General features: G+C 50.4%; 1 protein-coding gene across 1 annotated transcript in view; it reads left to right on the top strand.

Moving 5' to 3' along the window:
• ZAP70 (zeta chain of T cell receptor associated protein kinase 70) overlaps positions 1 to 17,847 on the top strand; it is a 28,135-nt gene extending 10,288 nt beyond the window's left edge. The window contains exons 2-13 of the mRNA XM_075736338.1: positions 6,847 to 7,303; positions 8,630 to 8,790; positions 9,437 to 9,575; positions 11,188 to 11,266; positions 11,936 to 11,976; positions 13,081 to 13,129; positions 13,684 to 13,864; positions 14,556 to 14,762; positions 15,022 to 15,214; positions 15,788 to 15,928; positions 16,459 to 16,571; positions 16,939 to 17,847. Coding sequence (XP_075592453.1) covers positions 6,902 to 7,303; positions 8,630 to 8,790; positions 9,437 to 9,575; positions 11,188 to 11,266; positions 11,936 to 11,976; positions 13,081 to 13,129; positions 13,684 to 13,864; positions 14,556 to 14,762; positions 15,022 to 15,214; positions 15,788 to 15,928; positions 16,459 to 16,571; positions 16,939 to 17,062 — 1,830 coding nt within the window. The 5' untranslated portion in view covers positions 6,847 to 6,901 and the 3' untranslated portion in view covers positions 17,063 to 17,847. The remainder of the gene's footprint in view (positions 1 to 6,846; positions 7,304 to 8,629; positions 8,791 to 9,436; positions 9,576 to 11,187; positions 11,267 to 11,935; positions 11,977 to 13,080; positions 13,130 to 13,683; positions 13,865 to 14,555; positions 14,763 to 15,021; positions 15,215 to 15,787; positions 15,929 to 16,458; positions 16,572 to 16,938) is intronic.
• The last annotated feature ends 811 nt before the right edge of the window (positions 17,848 to 18,658 follow it).

The following is an 18,658-nucleotide window of genomic DNA, read 5'->3' as shown; positions in this document are numbered from 1 at the left end:
ATGGAAGAAAAGCACTAGATAAATAACTAATATCCCTTTCCTTAGGGAAAGAACCAAGTATTTACCCAAACTCCTACAGAACTAGAGTCAGCTCCATGGCCAGCGATCACCCAGCGCCAAGCAGAGAAAGAGCAGCCACTCGCATTGCTCTGTGCCACACTCCTTGGGTGCGGAGGAGCACACTGAGATCGCGTGGTTGGTTGTATCTTTTCCATCCACGCTCCCCAAGCAGTGTACCACCAGACGATAAGGTTTTACAAAGAAACAGTGCACTCTGCTAGAAAGAGCATGTGATACACCATGGGTATGACCACATGTAAATAGGAAACAAGTCCGTGCATACAGCGATTCACCTGTGTTAATCCAGAAGTAGTAACGCACCATCTGCATGTTTCAGAGACCCATTTGTACTTCCTACTGCCGTGTTCTCACTGTGCTTTGCCTCAAGGGACTGTGCCCTGCCCATTTGACTCCCCTGCTATGGCACTGCAGAAATATCTGCCCAGTCTCTTGCAGGAAAGGACCAAGACCTCTCCTACTACCCCTGCGGGAGCTGCATTGCAGGCTCACAAGCATCAGTGAAAAACTTAGAGGAAGCAGGGTAACACCAGAAAACTGCTTTCTGGGAAGAAGGCAATCCCAGCCGTTAAAACAACGGCTTGCACAAAAGGCAGATAGTTGTACCAACCAGGCCCCCACGCAGGTGGCCTTCTCCCTCCCCAGCCCCCTCCCCGTCTCCTGCTCTCAAAGCTAGAGGAGAAAATTGCTTCCGCTCATTAGCATTTGACAAATAACCACAGAAGGAAAACAAGTCCCCAGCAGGATATGAATGAATTCAGGCCTTTATTGCCATCTGACTGCACCAAACAAGCATGTCATCAATTTTCCATGCTCTATTGCACCATTTCTCCCTTTTGAGAAGGATGAGCACCCTTACCCACCCAGGCAGGTTCAGAGTGGCCAAGTCAAAGCAGAGCAGCAAGAAAGAATAATCAGAGCTGCAAGATGGGAGCAGAGGTGACACATGGCAACTCCTGAGCCTCTGGGCACAGGCTGGCTCTGCAGGAAGGGCTGTGAGTAACGTGCATCATTGACCCCTCAAACACTAACAGCAAGCAAGAGCACACCGGCTTGTGCAACCAGGTGTTTTACCAGAACTGTGGGGACACAAGGCAGCCTGGCTAGGTCAGACCCTGGGTGGAAGGAGGCACAGAAAACCAGTCACCCATTAGCCCTGCCACTGGGTGAGCAATGGCTACTTCTAGGATACACGTACCGTAAGACCAAGGCCACAAGCATTTGAGCAGAACCATCCCCTCTAATTTTGATCTCCAGTAATACTGTGATGGGGTGGCACTAGGTCTCTGGCCAAGGGCTTAGAAGAGGGGTACTGATCTCCACAGGACCAGCTTTTCTCAAAGGCTGTGTCTGGTACAGTCCTGGCACTGTTCGGAGTCTTCATACCAAGTGCACCACAGGAGCACCAGGTCCCTCTGTGGGCTTTGCAAGTGCTGCTGTGGAATTTAACATTTTTTTTCTTCAAAAAGGACTGTGGACTGTCCTTGGGGCCAAACAGCTCCCATGTTCCACTTCAAAGGGGGAGAAGGTGTATGAAGCATTTCTGCACCTGGCCTGGGATGCACAGGCAGCAGAGGGGCAGCTTGCACTTACCTACTCGCTTCAAGGACAGCAAGAGCAGACAAGGTCCTTAGTGAAATCAGGTAGGTTTTTCTGTGGAGTTTCTGTAAGCACAACCATTTCAGGCAGGACTTAGTAATACTCACCGAGAAGTAGAAAAGATTATTATCTTCACATGCAAGCAGAAGGCACACTGTTTATGAGTACAAACATAAATGGGCTCACACTTTCATAAACTCCCACTCACACATAATTCAAGTGTTAATAAATGGTTGGGTAGCTGAGGTTTTAATGAGTAGTCAGCAGGGAAATTAGGAAAGCAGTTATAGCCAGGAATGTAAGTGCTCATGAGGAAATCTTGGGAAGAACTGCCATGGAGTACATAAATAAAAATAAAACATTAATCAAGAACAATTAGAAGAATGTAGTCAGGCCAATCCAAAGTTAAGTTTTTCAGGTTTTTCTTTGAACTATGAAGCATTTCAAGTTGAATCAAATTTATTTCAAGCCTTTTGTTACAAGATTTAAACAAAACCACATGTGTCTGATCTCCATGGATGAGCTCTTCAGTTCATCCTCTTGCACAGTGCCAGCTACCCCTGGGAAGAATGACTTGGAAAGGGAACTTCCACTGTGGACATTTTTCATCCCTTCACATCTTCAACCAGGCTCTCCACTGTAAATTTAGTTCTCAGATCAAATCAGGAACAACAGAAAACAATCCAGGGGATGGGATGGGGGACAGCCCTGGGGAAACCAGAAGGTCCCTGGTACATGCCCAGCTACAGAGGGAACCAGCTGCTGATTGAGACTTGCTCTGATTTCTGCCATCCCCCTCTGCACCTCACACCCTGCTCAACTTCTAAATCCTGCCTACCCCTTCACTGTGCCACAGCCCTGCTCAGCCCTGCTCCTCCAGCCAGCTGCCCCTGCATGGGGACCAGCAGAGCTCCATCAACAGGAAGGTTGAGATAACCTTGGGTACAAACCCTTACTCAGTGCCCTCCTAAAGCACTGAAGAGAGGGCTGTAAACAGCACCATAAGAAAGCACATTTATTCCTGCATTAGCTGCAGGTGGGCTTAGGCAAAGCACCATGAGAAGCATCTTTCCTTCCCATAAAGCGGCCAAAGAGGCCAGTTCACACCAGGAGGAGACAAGGAGGCAGCACAGGCCAGTGAGGAGCTCAGGAGAGAGCCAGTGCCCCTCACCCCCCTGCCTTCACCCACCCAGCACTCCTGCCTGCAGGGCAGGCAGACCCCAAGGCTGGGCTGCTCCCCCCCATCAGCACCCACCCAGCTGCCTACACCACGGCTCACCCCCCCCAGCCCTGGGAGGCAGCAGAAGTGACCCCCAGAAGAGCTCAGACACCCCAACCCCCATCAAACAGGCTGACCTCCTCTTTCAGCAATGCCACGGGCACATTTACCATGGCAGCTCTTAGTTACCTCCCCCCATTCCCGAGTAAACACCTTTCAGAGAACTGGTAAAAACACCCCTCCCCACATCGCCAGCACAAACCTCAGCAGCAACTCCTTCCACCACCTCCAAAGCACACCCCCCCCTCCGGTGAGCCCCTTTTATACCCCCCAGGCTGGTTGCCATCCTCCAGCCCTTTCTGCTGCCTCCCCGGTCTGTCCCAGGCAGGTCCCTCCTCTACCTCGGGCTGACCCAGTCACCTTAAAGGGACAGTCCAGCCAGCCAGGGCTGTTTTACAAGGGATTATTGCTGCCAGGACAATGATGCAGAGAATATGGTCCTAACAGGATGCTAAAGTTTGTCAGTGCCTCCTCCGGTTTCATCGGTGCACCCTGCTGCTCTCGGGGACTGGCGCTGCGTTCACACAAAGTGGTTCTGCTGTTCTGAGAAATTCTAAAATCAAACCAGTTCCTGATGGTTTTTGTCTGATCTAAGTAAGAGCAAGTGGCCGGCTATATATAGATCTGATTGACTGACATCTCAATAGCTTCCTGCCTGGCTTTCCTGTGTGTCATGGTGCACAAATCCGACTACTTTTTACGTGGGTGTTGCTTTTTTTCAGTGCATCTTCACGTCATAACGCCAACTTGCAAACATGACCATTATCGCAGGAGCCCTGGTTTTATCGCCGTTCTCCCTGAGGGCTGTTGCTAACCTGGGGGGAACACCCAGACATCCAGCATCTGGGTCACTGCAGCCCAAGGGACAGAGATTAAGGAAAAATCAGATCCTGCTGCTTGAAATTAATAGTGGCAGAGGGTCCCTTGCACAGCTTCTTCCAGACGCTAGTTTGTTATGTTTGTAAAAGCAATTCATGAAATTGGTTCTCATACTCCTCTGCATTTTACAGCGTGGGAAGACAAAGTTGTATGAGGTTTGTGCAGGTCTGTTGAGGTTAAGTCAGGGTTGCTCAGGTGCACCCAGGGGCAGTGCTAAGGAACAGAGTTGTAGTTTGGAAGAGGAGCATAGCTATGCCCAGAAGACCCTGGGCTGGCATTTGGGCTATAGAAAAAACCAGGATGGCAGGACAAACTTTCTTAAAGCAAGAGCTTTAGAGAGGCTGAAAATCATCCTGTTCCAATCTACTCTCAGGCTTCAGGGGGTGACTTTTCCTCATGCCTGGGGACTTAGAAGTTTTTTTCAAGAGCAGCTAATAGGGTTCATTTGTGGCAGCAAGGATTGTGTGAAATAGGTGGCATGGCCTGAACCAACTTCTGATCCCTGGGTTCACTCTTGTATCTCCGTGAGGCTTTCTTGACTCTCAGCCCTGCACTCGGAGAGAAAAAACAGTCTGTTTATAACAGAATTGCCTGTGTAGGCAGCTGGAAACTTTGTGGGAGCTCAGTGGTGATCAATGGCTTCTGCCATCTCATTTTCACCTGTCTGAACAATTGTCAAACGTGTTCCACTTGCTGTGATGTTCTGGTCCTGAACTTTCCAGAAAAGGAAATCAGCACTTTTGGATGCAGCGTTCTTGTACCTAATCACTATTTATCCCAGGTAGGTAGTGGAAATTACTAGCACATGAAGAAGGCCGACCTTCCACTGCCCACTCAGCACTTCCTCATCCTTGACTCGTGAACGTGATTCATGAGCCTGACTCTGCAGTCAAAACCAAGACTTGCAATCCTCGCTTCTCACTTCCTTCAACCCACCTTCCTGGGACCTGCCCTCCCCTGGGACCAGGCTGAGGTCGGGAAGACCTGGCAGTCATCTCATCTCAGGAGCTGAAGCTGGGGGATGCATCTGTCCAGTGTCTGGGCTGCTTTGATGCCTGGAGGCATCAAGGGATTAGGACATTTGCTTTGGTTTCCAGCATTGACTCCAGTTAGGGTTTTAGCTTTCATTTTAGCGTGTTTTCATTTGCCTTCTGTGTCCCAGACAGGCAGGTCTGCTGAGACCCCACTTTGCTTCATTTGATGAATTTGATGAAAGGGGCTCCACAAGTCAGGTTTATTTGTGCTGTGTCTGATACGGTTTACGCTAGTCCCGCACCCAAAGCTGCAAACGCCACTGACGGCTTCCTGTTGTGGTTTCCTGCCTCGGCTAAAACGCCTCCTCGGCGGAGCCTGCTCTCCCTTCCTGTTCTCATCAGGGCCATTTCTGGGCTTAATGAACACAACAAACAAACAGGTAGAGAAGAATCTGGTTGCCATAAATCCATCTCCTCATGGCTCTTTGCTGTTGTAGGCTCTCCTCATGACTCTTTGCTGCTGTAGGCTGAGCAGAGCAGGGTGCACACAGCAGAATGGTTTCCCCTGAGCAGTTTCCTCCTGAACCCTATCCCATTCCTACCGATGCCGAGCGCACATCCAGCCAAGCCCTTCCCAGCTCCAGCGGTCCCAGCGGCTGGCAGGAGGCAGCCCTGTCGCTGTGCTGCTGGGTGAGACAGAGCAGGACTGACCACCAGCCCCGGCACAGCTCCATCCACTCCTGGAAGATCACAGTGGGCCCAACGCGTCGGGCGGCAACTTCTCCCATCATGTTCAGAAATGAGAGTTACGTTGGGAAGAATCAGGGCAAATACCCAGCACGCTGGACGAAGTGTTTTCTTTATTCTGAACACGAGTGACACTTTTGTGGGAAACGCAGATGGAGACAAACACTCTGATCTTTTCGGGGTCAGCATGTGCGCAATGACGAAATCAAAGATCGGGCTCCAGGGAACAAATGAGACCCTTCAAATATGATAATGTTTCCATTAATCACCGGAAATTGGCTTCTGTTTGTGGGTGGGATTTTTAGATGATTCTATACAAGACCTATAACTCTTTGGCAGAAGGGGCTCTGCAGTGACTCAGTCAACAAAGCGCCATTTCTCGCTGGATTCCCACCACAAGCTGGTGCTGCAGCAGCACGGCGGTAGGTTCGTTTCTGGTTTTAGGCTTTTCTGAGCAGCGGGCTCCAGTAATGCTTGCATGTTGCAGCTCGACAGCGGGCTTAAACTCACTGTGCGGTGATGGCTGACTACATCTGAGCTCTGGCTTTCTCTAGAGCGTGTGCACGATGTAGAAATAGGAGCGGCCAAACGGGATCAGAGTATCGGCCAGATTCAGAAACCAGCCAGAGTCAGGTGTTGTGGGAAGAAATCCATAACATTTTTCAAGATACAGTTAGAGGAAAGTTTCTTTTTGTTCAACTGACGGTTAATGTCTGCCCAGAAGCACTTAGGTTTATCTCCTTTTGCTGTGTTTGGTGCAATTGTGTATCTAAATATTTTTTAGACTTTTAATGTCCATCTCATGTTTTAATCTTATTCCATTTAAGACTTTGGCCTTACATACCATCACGGCAAAACTAATCTATTCAGAGAGGAAAAAGAATTTCCTTTTATTGTGAGGAGGGGTGGAGAGAAAATGGTAGGAAGTCAAAGCTAAAAACTTTGGGATGGGTGTAAGAAGCACATTTTTAATAGTGAAGGCAATTAACCATTGGAACAATTCACTGTAGGATTTGGTGCATTCTCTATTGCTTGAAATCTTTAAATCAAGATCAGGTGGATTTTTACTTACACTCTCTACCTGCATTCAGGATGGCATAGAGGAATCACCGTGGGATTCTCTAGCTGGGGATATGAGTGCACCCACTGCTACTCTCCATGTGATGTTTGAAATGATGCTACAGATAGTTAGCTGTGGGCTGAAGAACCTCTAGGCAGACAAGTCTGAATTCCAATCAAATCTTTTTACAAAATTATGTGTCAGTGAAGAATTTTGCTTCTTTCTTCCAGATCGAGCACCAGCAGCGTGTGAGCTGGCCCAAGCCGTCCCGATAAGCGTGCAGAGATGCCCGATGCTGCTGCTCACCTGCCCTTTTACTACGGCAGCATTGCCAGGTCAGAAGCGGAGGAGTACCTCAAGCTGGCGGGGATGGCGGATGGCCTGTTCCTACTGCGGCAATGCCTGCGCAGTCTGGGCGGATATGTCCTCTCCATGGTCTACAACCTGCAGTTTTACCATTACGCCATTGAGCGCCAGATGAACGGGACCTACGCCATTGCGGGGGGCAAAGCGCACTGTGGGCCAGAGGAGCTCTGTGAGTTTTACTCCAAGGATGCTGACGGGCTCTGCTGCACCCTCCGCAAGCCTTGCAACCGCCCTAGTGGCGTGGAGCCTCAGCCCGGCGTCTTCGACAGCATGAGGGATAATATGGTGCGCGAATATGTCCGGCAGACGTGGAAGCTAGAGGTACTGGCCATTGCCAAAGGTGGTGTGGGACTGTGCAAAGAGTGCTCCCCGGGGGTTACTGCCGCTTGCTGCCCTGACCTCCTCTGTTGCTGTCACCCCCCTCTTACCGCATGGTAAAGCAAGGTCCTTGTCCTCAGAGCCTGCAGTCTTAAATCTCTCTCTCTTCCAGTTTCTTCTTCAGAAGCAGGTCTAAACATCTTCCCAAGCCTTCAGACTCTTCCTCTGAACAGCTCATGTTGCATCTGCTCTGCGGGGCATTGGAGCTCTCTGCCCACTTTGCAAACATTTCCCCATGTGCTGTTTGCTCCTCTGCAGCACATGGGATGCTCGCTGCAGTTAGACCATTGCTCTCCATGTGGGGTGCCTGTGCATCCGTAACATTGTGCTGAAGACGTAATGAAACCAGACTTAAGTTCTTGCTCAGGTTTTCCTTGCGCTTTGAAATCAGTGGAGGTGAGACTGAGGTACTGGGTACTGGATAAGGTCTGGCTGTTATTTAAATTTAACAATAGCTACAGACAGGTTCCTGCATTTTATTGCAGACTGGAATATATATAATATACGTATAAGGCAAAACTCTGTAAATGTTCACACTAGCAGCCACATAATTGATTTCCTCCTACCTGCTGTCACCTCAAGAGTGGCTACTCAGACACTTCCAAGTCCTTGCAGAATGATGGCTCAGGCATTCTCTTTATGGAGCCTTTCTATGAAAGATCTCTAAATTTGGCCTGTTTTAGACCAAAGGTCCTGAACAGAATGAGTATCTGTAGGGTTTCTCCTTGAAGCTGCTCTGTGGACACTGGTAGATAGCACAAAGGACATTGCCACCTACTGGCAAAAGAAAAACTACAGTTCTTTATAAAATGTGTGAGGCCAGTAAAATTAATTTAGGGTCTCCCACAAGATTTCCAGACTGCACTGCTCTTGACAAGTTGTAGTGCCTGGGGACAGTGAGCATCCAGGAAGGCAGAGGCACCACAAAGAGGTCCTGCTCTCCCAGGAATGCGATGCTGAAAGACACCGCACAAGTCTGACGTCAAGATCTTCCATACGAACATGATGACTTCTCTCTTCCCTCACCAGCAAATCAATGGACTTCAGCTGGATTCGAGGGTTGGGACCAATTTAGATAAGCAAGTAATTCTGCTCTGCAGCAGAACAGAATTCAATCCACTAGGCATGATTAAGGCCATGAGCTCTTCAATTAAAAGACCTTCCAAGTTTCCCGTGTCGTTTGCCCAAAAGGGTACAGAATAAACTGTGCTGAAGCCGTGCAACAATGCAGCAGAGGGGCAGGAGGTCTTATTTCTCACTCTCTTCCAGGGGGATGCACTGGAACAGGCCATCATAAGCCAGGCTCCACAGGTGGAGAAGCTCATTGCCACCACAGCCCATGAGAGGATGCCCTGGTACCATGGCAACATCGCCCGGGATGAAGCTGAACGGAGGCTGTACTCTGGGGCACAACCTGATGGGAAGTTCCTGTGAGTATGCAAGACCCTGGCAGATGCTGTGATCCCTGTACGTTTTACCAGTTCCCCATCTCCACTACCCTGTAGTTATTTGTTTCACATGATAGTTCCTGAGAGGAGGTTTAGCTGAATATGGTCAGTCTGTGGTTACAGATCTTTCAAAGACAGACTCTGACACCCCAAACCTATTATTGTCCAGACAGTGTCTGGCCTCCATGAAGAGCCAATCTTGAGCTTTATTTGTTTCTCATGTTTTGATATCTCTATGAAGTTAATGGACTGGATGATATGAGATATAGGGTTCAGTGGGTGAAAACATTTAACACGGACATGTACACAATGTATGGCCCATAAAATACAGGAGAAAGCATTTGGTCTGTATCTCTGCTGAGATGAGATAGCCCTTCATTTAATTAAATCCTGAATTAGTTAGGGAAAGAAAGAATTGGCTGGAGAGGACGGAGGAGAGGGGCAAGAGAGCAAAGGTGAAGGGTCCCTCCTCACCCTCCGCAGAAGGGTGTCGTGAAGGTGGCAATTCCAGCAGTGGGGTGCAGGGTCACCTTACCAAATGCCCACCCAGTGTCCCACCACCGCTGCAGCCATGATAATTTGCAGGGCAAAACCTAGAGTTGCTTTTACTAGTTCTCCTCCCTACCAGGCTGAGAGAAAGGAAGGAAAACGGTGCCTACGCCCTCTCCCTCGTCTATGGCAAAACAGTGTATCACTATCGGATAGACCAGGACAAGTCCGGCAAGTACTCCATCCCCGAGGGGACCAAGTTCGACACGCTATGGCAGGTACCGTACTGTGGGATGCTGATCACTGGTGTCCTAATAAAGTGAAGGCACTTTTCCCTTGTTATAGCTGCCGATGCCTTGAGGCACAGGAAAGGCCATGTGGAGCTTTAAAGGCTTTAAGACTGTTCGTGGGTGGTTGTAGCCCCTTCCAGACAACCCTTACATTCCCTGGGTCTGGCTGTCTATCAGCTCAACTCATTGCATTCATTTCTGTGCAGTCCTAGCTGAGTAGATCTAAGTCTGGGATATCACGGCAGCTCTGAAATGGTGCTGCCTTTACCACTGCCTTCATGCCTTACACCAGTCTGGTGCCTCTCCAAGGAAACAGGAGGATTAGTGCTTTTAACTTCTAGCTTTAAGCCAGGATACTTGAGATGGTTACATTAATTACACTTGCACCCCATCAGCAAACCTCACACATTCAGCCACAGCCTGCGCCTTGGACCTCTGCCTGCAGCAAGCCCCGATGAGATTGCTCATCCCAGGCTGTTCCTCCCTTGCGTCCCCCACACTGCTCCTGGACCAGCAAAACTGTTGTGTGCAGATTGCCACTTTCTTTTCCAAGCGACTGATTTCTGTGCAAAGAGTAGGGGGAGGCCAGAAGTCTTGATCCAGCTGCCAAAATCTTTACATGACTGAAGATCCAACTGCCAGGAGACGCATCCTACCACGCCTGAGAGTCAGGGGCTTTGGGAAGTGGAGACAGCTGTAACGTCCCAGCAGTCCTCACGAGGGTGGACCAAGGTTTTAGGGAATGTGACACATGGTCCACAAACTCTTGGCACTGCTGGGGAGTCACAGACCCCCCCAGAACCTGGCTCTGCCCCATGGCACACACCTCGGACCTGTCTAGGGAACGCATACCAGCGCTTCCTCCTGGGCAGGACTGTCTGGGCGATGGTAACTCTGTTTTGCTGAATTTCTCAAATTCTCAGGACTGTTTTCACTCTGAATTTGATTGAAAACAAAGGCTTTGGGGCATTTTTATGGAAACAGAACTGTGCCAGGCTCCCAATTGCAGATGAAATCTGAGCCAGGCAGAAGTGGAGGAGAAAGCTTCATCTCCCTTGCAGATGAAATCTGAGCCAGGCAGAAGTGGAGGAGAAAGCTTCATCTCCCCTGCAGTCCGATGGCCAGGGCCTGGGCTGGTTGTCTCCAGCCAGAGTCAGGTCCCCACTGTGCTCGAACTGGTGGTTGCTGCAGTGAAAAACTGCTCGGGATCCCAGAGCTTACCCTGAGGTTCCTCTGGAAAAGTACAAGATTTCTCTCAGGCTTTATCAGACACAACATGACTTAAAAATCTTTCTGGCTGGGACAACAATAACATTACACTGAAAATGCCTTACCCAGCTCTCCTACTGGAGATTTTTCTTTTGTCTTTCTTTGGTCCTTATCTAACTTCCCAAGTTCTTCCCAGCTCTGGCAGATATCTAGGTATGCAAGTGCTTGCTCTAGATGATCCCCGAGTGCAAGGATAGGAGAGAAAGAAATAGTTATGTCCCTGTCTGCCATAGATCTGAGAGAAATCATTACCATAAGCCACACAAGCTGCTGCAAAAAAAGATTATCTTCTCCTTGCAATAATCTCTTTTTCCTCCGCTTCCTTTCCTAGTTGGTGGAGTACCTAAAACTCAAACCAGATGGGCTGATTTTCTACCTGAAGGAAACCTGCCCCAACCCCAACATGCCAGGTGAGCCGACATCTCTCAGTGCCATACCTGCCTTCCAACCTTGCTCAGACCCTGGTGGTGAGGGAATGGAGAACTCCTCTGGTAAACTGGACAAGTCTCACATCACGTTGCCTGCTGAAAGTGGCCACTCTCCAGGCCTGGCCCAGGGTGGCCCATAGACAGGAGCAGATTGGGGAATCAGTGCTCCAAATGGATTAGGGACTTCTGGTGCCAAACAAATGGCTTCTGGAAAAGTGACCTGCTTCTTAGGCAGCAGGAAACAACATGCCCTGCAAGTCTGGCTCCTGGTGGGTCAGTTCAGGTCCATGGGTGACTTTGTCCTGGCCCAAGTATCACAAATGTCACTTCAGAGCCTGCCCGTGGGACCCCCCTTCTCTGGGGCAGGGGGCTCTGGGGTACAGCTCAGGTAGTCCCTGCTCTGGGACTGATGGAGACTGTAGGTCTCTCCAGTGGGTCTGCACCTCCTCTGAAGGCTGCTCTGGGAATAATGCCCACATCCAGGCACATTTCCACACCTTTTTTTGGCTAAAACTGTGGAAACTGGCCTTTGGGGGTGGTGGTGGGGGGATCAAACCCAGGCATCCACACAGTCCTTCAAGGACTGGTGCTCTGATCCTGCTTGGGGCATAGGCAGACTCCTAATAACAACTTCTCTCTCCTGATTCACAGCATCTGCAGCACCGGTTCCACCAACCCACCCTTCCGTGAGCGTAAGTTTTGGGGAGGGTCTGTTTTATTGGTACCTCAGTGGTTTAATGTTATTGCATTTCAAGCTCGCTGATCAAACTCTGCTGTTCTCTAAAAGGCAATAACTCAAATGGAATATATTAAGCCCAGCTGCAGTGTTGTCCCCTTTCCAGCTTGGATGGCGACAAGGAATAGCTGGGCACAGCTACCATTAGAGCTGAAAATGGTTTCCATTCATACTGTGCTCCTCGCAACATGTGGGCCTGTCCTCAGGGAGCCCTCTCCCCCCTGCCCTCCTTGCCAGGCAGGAGCGAGGAAGACATGGTCGGATTCTGGGAACACTCAGCCTTGCTGCTGGTCACTGGCCACCAGCCAGGTCTTTGTGCTCCCTCTGAGTCCCTGGCCTCGGGGTACGTCTGCGCTCCGTTACTGCTCCGTGTGCCGAGCGGTGTTGAAACCAGCTAGTTTGGGCTAGACGAGCAGCCCATCCCAGAGCCCAGCGGAGGCTAAATAAAGGCCTGAGCATTCACCCATCTTCTCAGAGAGCTTTCACAAGCTGTGGTAGGATTCCATGTTGTGGCAACTCTGCTGCAAGCAGCACTGGCGTTCAAAGCTGTGCTGGAAAAATGTGTACCGTACTGCTTTGGCGCTGCCTGCTTTTGGGATGGTGACTGTATACAGCATCCATGTGTGCTTGTGGAGGCCGCTCTTCGGGCAGGTAGGTAGGCTGGCTGCAAGCTGAGCTGCCTCCAGCCTTGCCTTCGCTCCGTGTCTCAAAACAATCTGCAGAGACTTGGCTGGGATGACTCCTGCTGCTGCAGGAGACTTTGGGATGGGGAAAGCAGAGGGAGCAGAGAGCAAAATGTAGCCCCGTGTGCATGCCCCTCACTGCTCAGGCAAACCCAGAGCCCTCAGCACCTCACCCTGCACAGCCCACAGGCTGGATTACTGAGGGGCGATGCTGCGTTCAGGCGCCATCACAGGGAATCCCCCCAGGGTCTGATCCCTGCTGTGCAGCTGCAGTGGGGGTACCTGCCAGCCAGGACTGGAAGGGAAAAGTCATCTTGATGCCACTCCAATCTCTTGTGCCCACCTCAGGATCCACTTTATCCCCGTTTCTTTTCCAGAGAAACCTTGGGCCTCTCAATGCAGACGGATACACACCAGAGCCTGTAGGTGAGCATCTTTGAAAGCCCTAACAGGACCTGGGGATGCCACAGGAACCACAGGGGTCACCTGACACATCTGTATCACCTTCTGGTCAAAGAGCTGTGCTACAAAGCCTCTTTCTTACAAAGGCACCCAAGGAGCATCCCATTCATTTCAGGGCCCTGAGACAACAATATTGCAAAACTGTTTGCCCACACCTGGCACCCAGTAAATCAAGCCCTGTCCTGTTCCCCATCTTCCATCCTGCCTTCCAAATACTCAGTGTGTGTAGTTACATTGCAGTGGGGTGAAGCCATGCACGTGCCCAGGTCCCGCAGGGTCTAATGCGTGGAGTGGGAATGCGCAAACACCTCTCCCCATCCTGGCTCCTCCAGCAGCTGTAACTAGGAGAAGCCATGGGTTGTGAAAGGAAGGGAGATGCCCAGGAGGGAGGCTTGAGTGCTGGAGCTTGAAGGAGGATTGGCCAAGAGACTAGAGAAAAACTTCCCAACCAGTGAGGGACAGAGGGATGGGGAACGATATGTTGGTTACAGCTATAAAAACCTGTATCTCTTGGGCAGGTGCAGGAAAGTCACGCCTGCTACCCATGGACACGAGTGTCTACGAGAGCCCGTACAGTGACCCCGAAGAACTGAAGGATAAGAAGCTTTTCCTGAAGAGGGACCACCTGATGATTGATGAAGTGGAACTGGGGGCAGGAAACTTTGGCTGCGTCAAGAAAGGAGTCTACAAAATGAGAAAGTGAGTGCTACCCTGACGGATGCTGACCAAGCAGGAGGAAGGTGCTCCAGGCTGAGCTCAGAGGTGTCCCCAGCTATCCTGTTTCTAGCTAGAGGGACCCTAAAGTGATAATGGGGTGGAGGTATAAGAGATACTCTGGAAAGTCAGTGATGACCTTTCAGTGACAGCCTCATTGCCCTGAGAGTGTAATCTGCACTGCACACTCCTGGGCATGAGACTACCACTTCTGAAGGCATTTGCTGGGCTCAGAGGAGCAAGTCAATGCTTCTGAGGTCATCTTGGTCCACGTCAGGGCAAAGGAGTGAGACTTGAGGAGATGTGTGATCCTTGGCTCTGTCACTGGTTGTCTGTGAGTCCACAAAGATGGCCTTTGCCCACTTTGTGCCTGAATTTCCCCCTTGAAATACAGCAATGATGATGCAGATCTCAGTGTGTGAGGTGATGCACCTTCAGATCTATAGATGGCAAATACTGGTCTACACTTACAAGGGTGAGGTGATCCTTTTCTCTTTGTCCTTCTAGCAGGCCTGAGATGCCAGTGTTTTTGCAAGGGTCTGCCAAAACAGGCTACTGAGATATCCATTGAGAGAGCAAACAGTACCACATGAGAAGTGGTTTTCATTCCTGGCTGTGATACATGAGTCCAGCTGCTTAGTTGATCCCATGTGTGTTCCTCTTGCGTCCTGTGCAGGAAGCAGATTGATGTGGCCATAAAGGTGCTGAAGAACAACAATGAGAAAACAGTGAAGGATGAAATGATGAAGGAAGCCCAGATCATGCATCAGCTGGACAACCCCTACATTGTCCGCATGATTGGGGTCTGTGAGGCAGAGTCCCTGATGCTTGTGATGGAGATGGCTTCTGGAGGGCCACTCAACAAGTTCTTGGCTTCCAAGAAGTGAGTACTGAATAAATTGTGGCTGGTTGATTTTCTGCACTTCTCATCAAACTCTCTTCTGCTAGGGGAGCATGGCTTTGTAGGTAGAGGGAAGCTGATAACAGCAGAAAGAGATGTCTTTTCATGGGAGATTAGAGGGACTGATGCTTCTGAAGCAGAGGTGTCATCCTCACTTGCAGCTAGAAAGCTTGGAGGGGACTGTGGTCTACAGAGTAATGGCAGGTCCTTTATTATTGCATTGTCCTTTCATTTTCCCCAGAGACGAGATTAGTGTCCCCAATATTGTGGAGCTGATGCACCAAGTATCCATGGGGATGAAGTACTTGGAGGAAAAAAACTTTGTCCACAGAGACCTGGCAGCCAGAAATGTCCTGCTGGTCAACCAGCATTATGCCAAAATCAGTGACTTTGGACTCTCCAAGGCTCTTGGAGCTGATGACAGCTACTACAAGGTAAGTAGCTGTAAGTACAGCAAAGGATCCAGATAGGGCAGGAGCCCTCCTGGTTGGAGGACTGAGACCCCCAGGTGTAGAGGCCCTGGGGTCTTCCCAGGAGCCCTGCTGTATGACCACATCACATCCTGGCTGACCTCAATGCTGTGACATTAAAAGGGGCTTTGCAAAGGTCCAGGCAGCAAGGAGGAAATTCAGACAGATGCAGAGGCAGGGAGGGGGATGCACTGCAGTGGGAAGATAGGAGAGAGGACACAGGAGAGGAGCCAGAGCAGAGAGCAGGGAAGAGAAGGTGATGAAGAGTGAGCCAGGGCTGATCTTCCCAGCAGCGTGTGCCAGTGCATGACCGTGCTGAGCCCCAGGACTGGGGTGCAAGGAGGAGGATGGCACCATGGGGCTCAGGGCTTAGGGCTCAAGGCTTGGGACCTGGAGCTCCTAGCCCAGGGCAAGGGGATTTTTTTTTCAGCAGTGTGGGATTGCATATGACAAAAAAATTTAGCAAAGCAGAACCCTGGTTCAGCTCAGAGCAGTCTGTGTCTCAGAGTGGAAATGATCCTCTCTGCTTTGCTACAGGCCAGGACAGCAGGAAAGTGGCCCTTGAAATGGTATGCCCCAGAGTGCATCCTCTATCACAAGTTCTCCAGCAAGAGCGACGTGTGGAGCTACGGCGTGACCATGTGGGAGGCCTTCAGCTATGGGCAGAAACCGTACAAGGTAAGGCAGAGCTGGGTCCATCACAGATGGATGCCACAGTCTAGTCTACCACTCTATAACAGGCTGACACACACTGAAACTACAATTTCTGTTTCCTTGAGTGAGTGCTCTTCGCACTGTTGAACAAAGGGGAAAGGAGACAGGCTTACTTCCACTTTACAAAAGGCACAAATTAGACTGTTTGGATTCTGCAGCTTTGGCTTCATTTAAGGGAGAAGAAACAAAACAAAACAAATTCATTTGGGTTTGAATCAAAGCAGTTCTTCTCTTTGATCCTTCAGTTTACTTGCAGAGCTGAAAAATCAGTTGCTCAGCCACTGCTCTGCCCAGGCTTGGGATGGGGTCTGCAGGCTGGGCTGGTGCAATGCAAGACGTTGCTGCTGGGTGCCGGGGTTGAAAGCGGTGACTGTACGGGGTGTGTGGTGCATGGATCCAAAGAATTACCCCAGGCTCAGCTCTAATCTGTCTCTTCTAACCCTGTTTCCAGCTTCAAAAACATTAAAGCATTTTCCCACTTGATCCTATCCTAGAAAATGAAAGGCCCAGAGGTCATCAGCTTCATAGAGCAAGGGAAGCGCATGGAGTGCCCCACGGACTGCCCAGCAGAAATGTATGCTCTCATGCAGAAATGCTGGACTTACAGGTGAGGCTTTCACTAGCTCGACTCTTTGCTGGGTGGCAGGTCCATCAGAACAGCACACATGGTCTGGATGGTGGCAACACAAAGCAAATGGTGTCTTCTGCCTTGGTCTCATTCCCCAGTCTATGATGAATGATGCACCTATTTCTTTATCATACTCCTCCATTTGTCTGTACCAACACTGAAAGATATCAGAGCCTCTGTGCCTTTCCACCTCTCCATCCCAGAAAAGTCTCAGCTGCCCTCATAAGTCCTGGTACAACCAGGCTGCTGTTCTCCCCCAGGTTTTTCTATGCTTGGTATGTTCTCGTTGCATCAATCCACTTTTGTCCCTTCTGTTGACTCTATTTGTTCCTTTCTGCCCTTGCAGATGGGAAGAGCGTCCAGGATTTATTTCTGTGGAAAACATCATCCGCTCCTACTACTACAGTATTGCTACCAAGACAGAAAATGGACCAGAGACAGAGGACAAGGCAAAAGAAACTCTTCCCTGAGTTTCCCTCTCTAATCCTGAACACACACCCTTCCTGCATGGGACCTGGAAAGGCTCTTTGTGAATTTTTGCTTTAACCTCTTAAAACCTCTGGTTTCTCAAGTAGTTCCAGAACTAAGAACCTGGGAGACGATGCTGTCACAGCAGACAAGGGCACTCAGCTGTGCCTTGTGTCTCCAAACAGCCTGCCATGATTTACACCTCCAGCCTGACCCAGCACAGGACAGTACAGGCAGTATTATAGTTCCTTCTTACCCACTTCCAAAACTATCCCAGGACCTCAGAGCTTAATGCCTACCAGACGCACTAAGGATGAACTGCATTGGCTCCAGCAGACCCAGATTTTTTCAGTTCCCTTACAAAACAATTCTTTTGCTGGAAACTGCCGAGTACACATTTCTGGTGAGGCTTTACATGGGGTGGGACACAGGACAGGGAGCCATCCAGTCCCCTTCCCCTTGGCTTAGGGCAGGAAGCAGCTGGTGTGCTGCTCACTCCTGGAGGCACAGTGCCACTGCTTTGTCCTCCTCACACCCTGCCAGCCGCAGCGCTCACAGCCCAAGGCACTGCCACGTGCCTGTTGAGCACAGAGCACAGTGTACATCCCCCCTTGCACTGCCACAGCCCTCCAAACTGGTTATGGCTTCTGAAACAACTGAACTCCCAGGACCCGTTGCTCACCTCCTGGATCCCATCTGGCCCCTTTGTGCTACTGAAAAAAGCATCTTGCTTTTCAAGTCTGAAAACTGGTCACCCTGTAAATAAACTATTCTATATTTTTTAACATACCTATGGCTCAGTGTGGTGGGTTGACCCTGGCTGAGGGCCAGGTGCCCACCAGAACCGCTCTATCACTCCCCTCTTTCATTAGACAGGGGAGAAAAGGTACAATGAAAAAAAAAACCTTACGGGTCGAGATAAGGACAGGGAGAGATCATTCTCTAATTACCATCACGAGCAAAACAGATGGAACTTAGAGAGGGAATTCATCTTATTTATTACTAAGCAAAACAGAGTAGAGGAATGAGAAATAAAACCAAATCTTAAAAACACCTCCCCCCACCCCTCCCATCTTCCCGGGCTCCACTTCACTCCCGGCTTCAACCTCCGCCCCCCCCAGCGGCACAGGGGGACGGGGAGTGGGGGTTACGGTCAGTTCCTCACGCGGTGTTTCTGCTGCTTCTTCATCCTCAGGGGGAGGACTCATTGTTCCCCCGCTCCAGCGTGGGGTCCCTCTCATGGGAGACAGTCCTTCACGGCCTTCTCCAACGTGAGTCTCCTCCACGGGGTGCAGACCTTCAGGAGCAGACTGCTCCAGCGTGGGTCCCCCACGGGGTCACAAGTCCTGTCAGCAAACCTGCTCTGGCGTGGGCTCCTCTCTCCACGGATCCACAGGTCCTGCCAGGAGCTTGCTCCAGCGCGGGCTTCCCACGGGGTCACAGCCTCCTTCAGGTGTCTCCACCTGCTCCGGCGTGGGGTCCTCCACGGGCTGCAGGTGGAATCGCTACACCCCCTCATCCTCCCTCCATGGGCTGCAGGGGGACAGCCTGCTTCACCATGGTCTTCACCACGGGCTGCAGGGGAATCTTGCTATGGC

Source organism: Balearica regulorum, chromosome 26 (assembly GCF_011004875.1).
Source record: "Balearica regulorum gibbericeps isolate bBalReg1 chromosome 26, bBalReg1.pri, whole genome shotgun sequence".
Classification (NCBI taxonomy): domain Eukaryota; kingdom Metazoa; phylum Chordata; class Aves; order Gruiformes; family Gruidae; genus Balearica; species Balearica regulorum.
The sequence above is the reverse complement of the archived record's forward strand: the minus strand, read 5'-3'. Positions and strand labels throughout refer to the sequence as shown.